Source organism: Dysidea avara, chromosome 3 (assembly GCF_963678975.1).
Source record: "Dysidea avara chromosome 3, odDysAvar1.4, whole genome shotgun sequence".
Lineage (NCBI taxonomy): Eukaryota > Metazoa > Porifera > Demospongiae > Dictyoceratida > Dysideidae > Dysidea > Dysidea avara.
In genome coordinates, this window is record NC_089274.1 from 27,078,158 (window position 1) to 27,090,547 (window position 12,390).

Below are 12,390 nucleotides of genomic sequence, written 5' to 3' on the forward strand. Positions count from 1 at the left end.
CTCTTGATACTATTAAATTGCATCTGCATAGTATCTGAATGGTTTATTTTGGTGTACTTGATATCTGACATAGTGCCTCTCATGCACAGTTGATTTGCATGTTCCACAGCCATACCAAGGCAAACTGATACAGTTTAAACCAGTATTGGAACCACTTGTCTCCTCAGACTGACACGTGATGGACTACACTGGCCAACACTATCTCAATACCACTGGACCAGTGGTCCATCAGTCTGTTGGACAAGTAGTTGTTACACTGATTTTAAGATGGAATCAGTCTTGGTATTTGAGTTTTGCGGTGGTTCATTATGCAGATTTGTGAACACTTTGTAAACACACTGCTTCATGGCAAACATGTACATGTGTATAGCATAGCAAACACTGTACTATTCAGCTCAACCATTCCATTCATGAATGATGCGTGTAGCTATACTTGTTGGAGACAAGTAGGTCAAACAGAAATTGAACATAAAACTATTGGAATTAATAAAACAAACATGACTGTGCTGGTGGTAAATATAATTGCAAAATTAGCTAATGGTTTGATGTTCAAATAGCATAGATCATTTCCTTACATAGGGAATATTATATGTGTGGCTGCCAGCCATTGTGTCCTGATTTGTGCACATTATGGCAACATCGACCATTTTGCAATCTTTCTTTTCTTATTGCCACTGTGGATCAAATTGATGTAATCTGAGAGGATTTAAGTGAAAACTGAAATATACTTACAATTCAGCTAAGTGTTGAATGCACTTTCCCCAGGGCAACAATCTCCTGCACTGTGGTCAGTATGTTTTAGAGTTGCATGTATATGATGATGTACTCAACATGATATTATTTACTCTTGATATAGCAAGTGTTTCTATGGTAAACATCATGATCAGACAAAGCAAGGACAAGACGGAGAGCTTACTATGTATGATGTATATATGCAGCTGGTGTTGTAAGTTCTTACTGCATGTGTAGTCTTGCATGGCTAGACCACTTTTTTTTTTCTTTTGTGTTGGGGTAGGCCTACCCCAACACAAAAGAATCTACCCCAACACAAAATAACCTACCCCAACACAAAAGAAAAAAAAGTGGTCTGGCCATGCGAGACTACTACATGTGTACTATAAATAATTAAGATAGTGAAATTAGTTGTCATTGAAATTTGGTCCAAACTTTGCATGGTCCAAATTTCTGATGCTATATACACTGCATTAAGGCCATTAAACTGTACACAAATGACTGGCACATTTGGTGATCATTGCAATGGTGAGTGTAGTCATGATCAAGTGACCTGATTATACCACCTTATAAGTTCCTGGTCCTGGTGATAATCACTGAATTAGAACTGTACAACAATGTTGAAAATGATAACTGCAAACCAAGCAAGATTAAATTTACTGACAGAGCAGAGTGGTTAATGTTCAATATGCTAATTAAAGGAAAGGGAAATTAGACATTAGTGATGAATATACTTGGCTGCCAGTCAATGTGTCTGTGTACTATATAGCTAATACAGGGGAATAATATCCATGCTGGATTTTTCCAAGGTGGTTTCTGATTTGATAGTGAGTTATAGGTGCAGGAGTCTGGGGGTGCAGCTCCAGCTGCTGACAGATTTTGAACATTAAATACTCCAAAATTTACTAGATTTATGATTTCATGGGTAGTATAAGGAATGATAACAGAGAGAGTGTCTATAACTCCAGTATGGTTCATCAAAAATGAGAACCCTGCACAAGTCCACAGGCTTCCCTTGAATTTACAGAAAGGGTGTTAATATGTTTTGGCTAACTTTCAAGGGGCTACTCAAAGTCACCACCTCCTAAAGTATTGACTCACTCAATCAGCACTTATATCATAAGTGTGAATTTACTATAATATTAGAAAGACTTGTGGCACTCATTTTTAAGGCCCATACTGGAGCTCTCTCTTATCATTTACTCTTGGTATATGCTATTTTCAATACATGCTTTGTTCCCTTTAAGTCACAAAATGTTTATGGCTGTTCAGACATTAATATAGTGACCCAAATTAAAAACTTTAGATTTAGCTGCTAGTCTTGTATTTATATCATTCTCATGTAAAAATTGCATTCTCTAATGAATGTTCTATTAGAATAGTTTTTTTAAATTTATTACTTTACAGATCATTGAACACAAGTGCAAGTATACATTAGGGAAATCAAAGAGGAAGAAAATACAAGATCTGAAAGTCAGCTGGCAACTAGTGCCAGTTGCCTTATTTACTACTTACTCACTTACTTATAATTACTTACATATACTTCAATATATTACAGTTACATGAGTGGGGAAACTTACTACAATTTCTACAAGGACATAGCTAAAAATGCAAAGTACAATTATTATCAGTGTCAAAAGTATTTTAAAATGATCCCTTACAGTTTGCATTTGATAATAGGGAAGGAAAGGGATAAGTCAATGATTGGTAAGACTGCATGCCCTATTAGAATACATCTGACTGCTCTATTATAATATCTCAACCTTTATAAAGACTTAAAAAGTATAGTAGGGGTATGTTGTGGCCTAGCTTGTTCTCCCTTAACTTTTGAGGACCAATGTAAGTTTCCTAATGCACTGTAGCTATACTCTGTTCCCGTTCACTCTGTACATTTGTGCTGCCAAACCAAGTGTTCCCACTGCAAACCCACAAGTTAAAATTTCAGAAGGGGTTTCTGGAACCACAGGACCCCCCCCCAATACACCCCTGCTATATAGAGTGCCAAAGTACATGCTTAAGTCTGCATGTTCTCTAGAATGTGAGCCAAAGGGATGACCACTGATCTTATTATAGTTGAAGCCACTATAATTATAGTATAACTTCAGAAATTGAAATGCCTTAAATTCATAGATTGATGCATGGTGAACAATTAACAAATTGTTTTTTGCTGCGCAGAAATCACAAATAACATCTTTAAACCCCATATCTGCACGAGATTCTGTAATGAATGAGAATGCATACTCTATAGCTCCTATATATAATATATAGCAAAATTGTGAATTTGTATAATGGTTAGTTATTGGTACTTACACTCCCGTGCACCTACAGCTACAAAATGAAGATATTGGATAATGCCATGGCACGCGGCATGTGTCTTAGAAGCCATGCATAGGTGGCAGATTATGAGGAGCCATGTGCCCCTTTTAGCTGTTAAAAACCAAGGCTGTAGCTATATAGCAGATAATTTAAAAGTGCCCATACAGGTCATCCAATCCTATGCATGAAAGATGTATTGTATACACTGAGGGCACATGTGTTATTGCATAAGCTATACTTGTAGTCAGGCCTTGTGCTACAGTCTTGTAAGGAACAATGAAAATGGTTTAAAATAATGCTACATGTACACGTGATGGTGCGATATAATATACTCCAATAGAACACTCAGTGGATTAATGGTTCCATTTTGTAATAACAAGGACGGATTTAGGGGGTGCTTGGGATGCTGAAGCACCCCCTCCAAAATTTTATTATGTGCAAGCTATGAAGCTACGTAAGAAGCTTCTAAAAGTTGCAGTACAGATGCAATTGCATCTTATACGCATGCATGGGCAATGAAAAAGAGTAGGTGAATAGCTAATATTTTCTTGAGAGGGATTCAACTTATACTTTTGGTGTAAGACTTAGCCTAAAAGCTGCTAAAAATCGAAATACTCTAATAGAACAGTCAACTCCTCTAATAGAACATCCATTATGAAATTATAATGTTTTTCAAAAAGTTACCAGTGTGTTACACACTGGAAACTTCTTGAAAAACACTGTCTTCTTGACCTGTGCACTGCTATCTTACCATTGCTCCAAACATCCTGCCATATACTAATACTTTCTGAAAACAACTTCTGTCAAATTGTTTAATATCATAGTGAGTATTTTCAGTTGTTGCTCCAAACTTGATGCTTGGATTGACATGCTTAAGTAAAAAGTGAATTTCTTAACATGTATAAGGATTTAGCATCTAAGAACTGTTTGTTCTTGCTTTATCAGTACCAAAGTTTCATACTACATTTATCTGATGAATCTCCCTTTTTTAGCATCAATTGAAGCTAATAAAATTTAAGAGTTTGCACTCCCAAACTTCTTGAAGCTCAACTTTATAAGCTCAAATGATACTGCAGCATTTACGCTGTCAGTGTGCCCGGGTTATAAGGGGGTTAGTTGTGGCCAAAAACTAGTTGTATATGTAAGTGACTGGACTCCAGTTGTAAAATATGGTGATGGGGCCATATATACCGATAGTTGTAAAAAGTCAGATTGAAATAGCAACAGAACAGTCTGTGGCTATAATACAAGGCTGAAGTTATTTTTGTGTGCATTTTAAATCTCTACATGTGACTAAATGACCTCAATATCCAATCCTGTGTATTATCTTTGACAATGTATTGCCTTATAATCCTGGTAACATTAATTTTAAAAGTGTAGTCTAGCTTTTCAACTAAAATTGCTTACAACTGAACTCATCCATCTTGTACCCACAATCTTTCAGTACAATAGAGTATTTAGTTTAAAATAGCTTCCAGATTCAATCTTGTGATAGCTACATTCCAAAAATTTCCAGAGGGAGCATCACCCCAGACCCCCCCAGCTGTAAAATTCTACGTTTGTGTACTCTACAGTCAATACTTGTCCTCTCAAGCCCTCTCTTTATTGTTACTGTTTGGACATTATAGTTTGAGCCAACATACTAGCTATACCTTAAGCCGAGCAATACACTAAATTAAATTAGGAATTCTGTATATTGATGAATTTAGCATATACAAAATTTAGTAATTCGTGAATTGATGTAATCAATTAGCAAAAAACCAAAACTCTAAAATTGCTAAATTTAATGTACCACTAAATTCCAGTATTTCAAATACAAAATTAATGGCAAGTATTGATCATGTGTAGTTGATATTCATATCTTTCCCCTTCCTGTTCTTTAAGATGTAAAGAATAAATTTTTAGTTACTGGCTGTACCCTTTATATGATGGCTGCACCCTTTATGACAGTTAGTATTACAACTGTTCTGGAATAATGGTATCATTTCATCATTATTACGCTTAGATGACTCATAATGCTTTACAAGCATTGTGAGTCACTAAACAAAGTGGCATCATTGATCAGTCAAAAATATTTATTATCAAATTTAATAATGAATAGGCTAAATTTGCAAAATTTTCCTGTGGGAGCATGCCCCCAGATAGAGCATGCGAAAGTGTGGTTCACACACTATACTACACATATAGCTAGTTGTATCAACCAGCTGTTGCTTTTCTTAGCAAACCAGCTTTTATAAATACCCCTGTAAGAACCCTCCTTCTGAAACCTAGATCCACCCTTGAATAAGTATGTCCCATCCAGTGTTGCCGGCATGACACAGATCTTCAGCTGGTATAATATAAAGCAGTAATATAGTATAGACATATATCTAGGCATAGGTTGCATTGAATACATTTAAACTATAATCTCAAGGGTCAAGACACAATTTCCCCTTGCTTTACTGTAGAATGTGGTTTGTCACAGTACAGTGGAACCTCGGCTATCTGAACCCCTTGGGACCAGGGATGGTCCATAAGCCTGAAAAGTGCATATCTCTGAAACTGTGTATAAATAACATTTTTTAAATTTCAGTATATTAACTACCCTAATAGAACAGTCATTTGGTCAACCAAGAATCCGGACAAGTGGGATCCAGATAACTGAGGTTCCACTGTATATGATTCATATAAGAGAACAGTCCTTAGAACTACAGGCCATGCACACATGGACATAGTCAAACATATAATACATACAAAGGAGGTACAGTAAGTATATTGTCCAAGTTATAGCAATGCCAATATTGTGCCAGTCACCAGTTCATCTATTCTATTGGATGATTTGGATTAACATATTCTAAAGAAAGCATAATCATCCTTGACATACTGACAAGTTGGAATGACTTTGTAGAAATCTTGGAGACTAATAAAGTTAATCTGTCCCCATCCGGTGGATATACTATTGTGTACAACTCTATTAGCGGACATGCCTGGAGTGATATAATCATATTTTACCATATAATTATGATGATAAGCATCGCTGATTTGATTGACCAATTGCAGGTGAAATCTTCCCTTCAGTGGCCAACTTAGTTGATCGTCATGTGGACCATTCATGAGACACAAGTAAACGGACAAGTGAGTACCTGAACAGTCACCAACCCCATTAGGATATACAAGTAAGCGCATTTTGTAGCCATCGCTGTGTGTATAAAAGGCATTTGTGTACACGTATTTATCCTTGTTTAGCTTTGTGGAAACCTTCATGACCACTGGAAGAGTTTGATTGCCAACTGAAGACACTGCAGCTAAGGCTGACAACTTCATGAACCAATTTGCACTGGCAATCGTCATTCCCCCACTTGGTGAAAAGTTTACACCTCTGTTGATAGCTTGATGTAAACAGATTTCCAAGGAGCTGATCCTATTGAGTGCACTTGCAAGATATTGTTTAGTACTGGTCAAATCTTGTTGCATAAATATAAGATGTTCTTCTGCATTCTGTTTGTTGTGTTTATTCTGGTCCTTTCGGAGGAACTCACTATCACAGCCCAGCTCATGATACTTGCACTTGACAACTTCAAGTGGACATTCACTCATTATGTGACTATTCATAGCTTCACGGGGAATATTTGTGATTTTACCTTGAACCTTACAACCATTGGGGCATGGTATGGGAAGCTTAGAGCATTGCTTTAAGTGACTACTATCAGCAACATAGGTCATTTGGCAATATTCACAATCGATCCTACGACATGGACATTCATTCTCCAAATGACTTGGCAAATGTTGTCTCTGTACAGTCATCCCACACTCATTGGAACACTCCACTTCTTCAAACTGACAACCATCACTGCTGCTACTCAGATGACGACAAACCGAATTTAATTTACCACTCCACATACAACCTTTATCCTTGTTGGTACAATAGACATCTAGATTTTTTACCTCACGGTCTATCTGTTTATTTGGGAAAGTGACAAACTTTTTATCCCGACACATTGGACACCCATTACCTGCGCGAGACCTTCGTTTCTTCACTTGAATAACGCAGGACTTACATAAGACGTGTCCGCAACACACCGTCAAATATGGGTCTCTGCTAGGAAATTGACATATCACACAAAACACGCGATCTGGTGGACTGCAAATAAACTGGTACTCGTATCCTCCGTGGTCTTTACCATAGCTACTATCTATGTCTTTACTAATCATCAGGAATAAGAGAGGAAACCTCTACTGCTTGCTCAACTGAAAATTTCCCGCGAAAATTACACGAATTAGAATGTACTTTCACCAATATATTAGAATACAGAATGAACACAATGAGGCGACGCTGAATGGTGCAAGTAGCACTAGTGTGCAGAAGGATCTGCCGGGCGTGCTTGAGCATGTTTACTCTCTCTTTGTGCTATTCTGCAGGATGCTTTGGCAAACAAGACACCTTTGACTGATGATGAGCGACCTTTCTTGATTAACTAAAAAAAAAAAAACACCAGTTGATTTTTGACATGTTGAAAGCTGTCAAGGTACCTTCTGCTTTCCTCCACTACATCCAGTCATTCTACTCCCAGCTATCTGTGACTGTAATGAGCTAGGCTTGGGAAACTCAGTGACCCAATTCCATTTCAACGTGTTGTAGCTATTTCAAGATGACACTCTCCAATTGTGTTCTTACTAGTGTTTAATCCAATATTAAAATTGGCAGGGCCTTTAAATCAGTCCTGTGGCTACAAGTTTCAATTACCTGTGGAGGGAACTGACTGATTCTCCCACCTGTTGAGACCATTAATGCCGGATTAATATGAAGTGGTGCCTAGTTGGTACAAAGCACAAGTTGTTCAGTAATATGGATCTTGCAAGATTGTGTACTGTGAGAAGTGTCTGAAGTAGTGAATCTTAACACTGTAGAATGGAAACCATGCTCCAAAAGCAATGGCGGATCCAGGATGGGGCATTTGGGGCAAATGCCCCCCCCCCCCCCCCCCCCCTTCAAGAAATTGCTCGAGATACTCTAATAGAGCAGTCAATTACTCTAATAAAGCAGTCACAATGTTCATGAGGCAGTGCAGCTTACTTATGAAGCTATAAATAGGATTTTATTTTACATAACATACGTGATATAATATATGTGGTAAAGGATAACTAGCTATTATTGTTGTTGTGACCTTTTTTTTGCTCTTCAACTTTTTTCAGCAAGGTGCCCCCCCCTCTTTCCAGACTCTGGATCCGCCCCTGAAAAGCAGGGGCGTACACAGAAATTTTGAAAAGGGGTTTCCACTACAGCTAAGTGACTGTTATATTAGAGTAGTTTATACTATCTTACTGCTCTATTAGAGTATCTCGATCTTTTCACCAAAATCATAATTCAAAAAAGTGTTATGAGTGTTGCTATCATGTTAGAAACTATTATTTAACTAAGATAAAAGTTTAAAATGCGTCCTGTTCCATGATAGATTCCAGATTCTGGAAACCTGAAGTTTCAATTTCTTAATGTTTTAAGTAGTGTCTAAAATCCAAAGGGGTTTCCTGAAACCCCCTGAAAAGAGCCAGAAAGTTTGTGCCACTTCACGGCAACCCAGCAACCATAAAGGTTAATTGGAAGTCTTTATCCAAAATTAGTGGACTCTACAGAGCATTCAGTGAAAGGATATGCAGACGATGTTTCTATTCTTTCTAATGACATTGATACCTGTGTATCTGTACTTTATTATTATTATTATTATTATTATTATACTGGGCAGACAGCACCAGCTGATTGTGCCCAGGGGACAAGGTCTGTCCCAAACAATTACAAAAAAAATCAATAATTACAATAAAGCAGTATTGAGATAAATATCTAATTATTCCTGAAATAAATCTAGTGAGTTAGAATCAATATCATGTTGAGGGAGATAATTCCATTCTCTTATTGTTCTAGGGAAGAAACTGTTCATGTAGGCATCTGTTGTGATATGTGTAAAATGGATTGATGATGATGAATTCTTGTGTTTGTGGAAATCGCAGTGAAATAATTAAGAATTTTTAGAGCTAAAAGGCCATTAATAGATTTGTACAGCAAGGTAAGACGCATCCTTTTACGACGGTGTTGTGATGTAGGCCAATTGAGGCTTTGTAACATGGTGGTAACACTGTGACTGAAATTATAGTAACTAAACTTATTAAAATTAAAGTGAATAAAATTATTAAATTATAGTACAAGTGGTAACACTTGTACTTCAAACTGTTGACCAGAGCAGGTGACTTAGATTTGTCATTTAAACCCGCAAATTGTGTCCTACTTGTTCGATGGCATTAAGCATTTAAGAAAAGGCATACTTTATCAAAGGGCACCACTAGATCAATTACAGAAGGAGGCACAAAGTTTTTGGACAAACTCATTGATGTTTCACTAAGTGCCACTAAGAAATAAGTGATTCATAGCATATCTTATGGAATTGTTAGCAACAACTGATGGTTTGTCCATCCATGGAGAATACAAACTTTGGATCTATAGAAATTATATTCTTTCCCTTCTACATTTCCACCTGAGTATTAATGCAGGTACACAATCTACTATATCAAAGATGGAATCTATGGTTGCCTGCTACTTGAAGAAGTGGCTACATCTCCCGAGGAGTGCCACCCAAGTAATTCTTTATTACCCGGGAGTTTGCTGTCCCAGTGTGTCATATATATCTAGGGAAGCCAAATTCAGTCTACTTTCTCGTGTCATTGTTTCCTTTGACCCTCAGCTCCATGAGTTGGGCTTACATCTGCAGTTGGGGAAAATTTTTCTGCAAGTGTAAGACCATGAGTACTCCATCTTAATGACTGCCAAGAAACAACTTACCACTTTACTATTAGCTCGATATACGGCGTCTATACGTAAAAGCCAAACATCAACTATTTAAGTAATACCATATCTCACTGTGAGGATCACCTCCAAACACTTTCAGTTCAGTGTAAATTTGATGATTCAGCTAAGCTGGAAACTACTTGTGGATCTTGGAATCATTTGTTGTCAGGATTCCATCCAGGGCAATTATCCTTTCTTCTATGGGCATCATCTGACAGTGTAGTGCACGATGTGTCTTATGTGATTCCCCACGTCCCACCACTGCCCATGTTTTGAAAAGCTGCCCAGTGGCTTTGTCACAGAATAGATACACTTACCGGCATAATTTGGTGCTGCAGTGTTTGGCATCCCTTGAAAATCTACCATTTATTCGAGTTTTATGCTGACCTTCCAAACCTATAAGCCAGTGTGTCACCTCCAGCCTTACCTGTCCATTAGATTCAGAACACTATCTTCAGTCAGCCAGGTCATGTAAACAACAAAGTAAAGTATCAGCAATTGTTAGCAGAATTGGATTGCCTGAACATTTGCAACTATTACGAAACTCTCAAAGTCAGTGTTTTGGGCCATGCACTATCACCATTTCTGTGTAAAGAACTTATGGAGCCTGTTATATTATACACCAGGATACATTAGTGTCAAAAGCAGCTCTAAGGAAAGTTCTGGATGATGTTTTATGGCAGTGCATTACGGCTTCCCGAATATTTATGGCTCAGAATTGCTGCGAGTGGTTCCCAGCCTCCCCAGACTGACTTTCTTTGTAATTTAGTGTACATGCATGCATACTTATTTATTTTGTAAATACTCTCTTAACACTCCCATGCCCACACAGGTATTAATTCACTAACCCTGTTTGGTGGTTGCATGTAACCAAGGACTCATTTATGTACTTTTTGTGTCTCATTCAATAATGATGGTTCATTTCTGGATATAGTATATAGCTTGCATGGAATGTGGTCAGTATAGTGTTACCAAAGATTTGCAGTGTTGTCACAGTCTAGAATGGCTAACTATGTCAGTCTGTTCAGTCCAGTATAGCTGCAGCTGCTCTAACTGCTACTGTTATTTCTTGTGGCCAGGAATCACTCAGTAATGGAGGACATTGATGTACTCTAATGGAACAATCTCCATTTTGTGTGTACTCTATTGCTAGCTCTCCTGTATAGCTATGAGCTACTTGTTTTGGCCGACATTGAAGGTGGCCGAGTCTCACCACTGAATTAATAGCCACCATTTGTTGGTCTTGTAAAGAAAATGTAACAAGAATCAGTCAATAGGCAAGACAAATTTGATGAAAGTCCACAATATTGGCTTTGATTGTGGTCACAAATCTCCAGCTACACCATATATTTTCTCGCCTTCCTGCAAATCATTTAGCTACCATTGTCCTTCAGTTAGATTTGCATAGCCTTGTTCATTGGGTTTTACTTTCACTGTGGTCACAGATTGTATGTAGCATTGTGGTGATTGCAGTGACATGCCTTGGCTAAACTTCGCAGTGATTTAGTGCATGTCATCCAAATATCTCAGTGCAAATTTACTTTTGCTGATCGTGAGTTTTTTTCAGATACCACTGTGCGCACAATGCTTATCTTGCATGTTGATATTGAACCATAACATAAAGCACACATTGTTTTAGTTTGAGAAATACATTGCATCACTATACAGTGGAACCTCAGTTATCCGGACTCCACTTGTCCGGATTTTCAGTTAACCGACACTGTGAAAAAAGAGGGATATAAGATGGTATTTCCAGTGGCTTATTGAATACAAAAAAGCTTGGTATAACCTGTATTATACTAACAATCCCATGTAAGGCTTTAGTTAATGTGTTAAACATACTGAAACCATATATGTGATGGTATAGTGTGGGCATTATATCAGTATATAAGCTATTTCAAGTATTGTGGTAATTAAACTGAAACCATACATGCAATAGTATAGCATGCATTATACTAAAGTATAAGATGAGTATAATACAGGGTTTATATTAAGGCTTATTTGTATTCAATAAGCCACTGGAAATACCATATTATATCCCACCTTTTTCACAGTGCGAACTACGGAAATGACTGCTCTATTAGAGTATATTCTATTAGGGTAGTGACTGCACCTGCACTGCACCTGTGGTATAGGTCACTATGTGATACAGGTGGTAATGCTTTTGTGTTAACAGTACTCAGCAGGGGCAGTGGAGTAGGCCAAAGTGTGGGGGAGCCATGCAGCTATGGCAATGAAATTAAAGTTTCATATAGTAGAGTGTGTAGGTGCTATACTAAATTTGACTGCTCTATTAGAGTACGAATCTTGATCTTCCATTATAGTCTCCCCCTGTTCTCACCTATGGTTCTCAGAGCAGATTGAACTACTGAAAATTGAATTTCCATGAACAATTGCTTTATGCATAGGCATATGCATGGGGTATAGGAATCTAGGAAGTACTCTAGAAAGGATTTGTGAATGCATCAAGTAAAAACCAGGCCTTCAGATCACTCAACTAAAAACACTTTTTAAATTGTAATTAACTT

General features: G+C 37.5%; 1 protein-coding gene across 1 annotated transcript; it reads right to left on the reverse strand.

Moving 5' to 3' along the window:
• Positions 1-5,709: 5,709 nt before the first annotated feature.
• LOC136251882 (TNF receptor-associated factor 4-like) lies at positions 5,710-7,309 on the reverse strand. Its single transcript, XM_066044283.1, has one exon. It carries the CDS (start codon positions 7,237-7,239, stop codon positions 5,872-5,874), a length of 1,368 nt encoding a protein of 455 aa, XP_065900355.1. The 5' UTR covers positions 7,240-7,309; the 3' UTR covers positions 5,710-5,871.
• Positions 7,310-12,390: the final 5,081 nt, after the last annotated feature.

What these genes read in the sequence shown, in the direction of transcription:
- LOC136251882 (XM_066044283.1), bottom strand. Translation starts at nt 7,239, where the DNA reads ATGATTAGTAAAGACATAGATAGTAGCTATGGTAAAGACCACGGAGGA.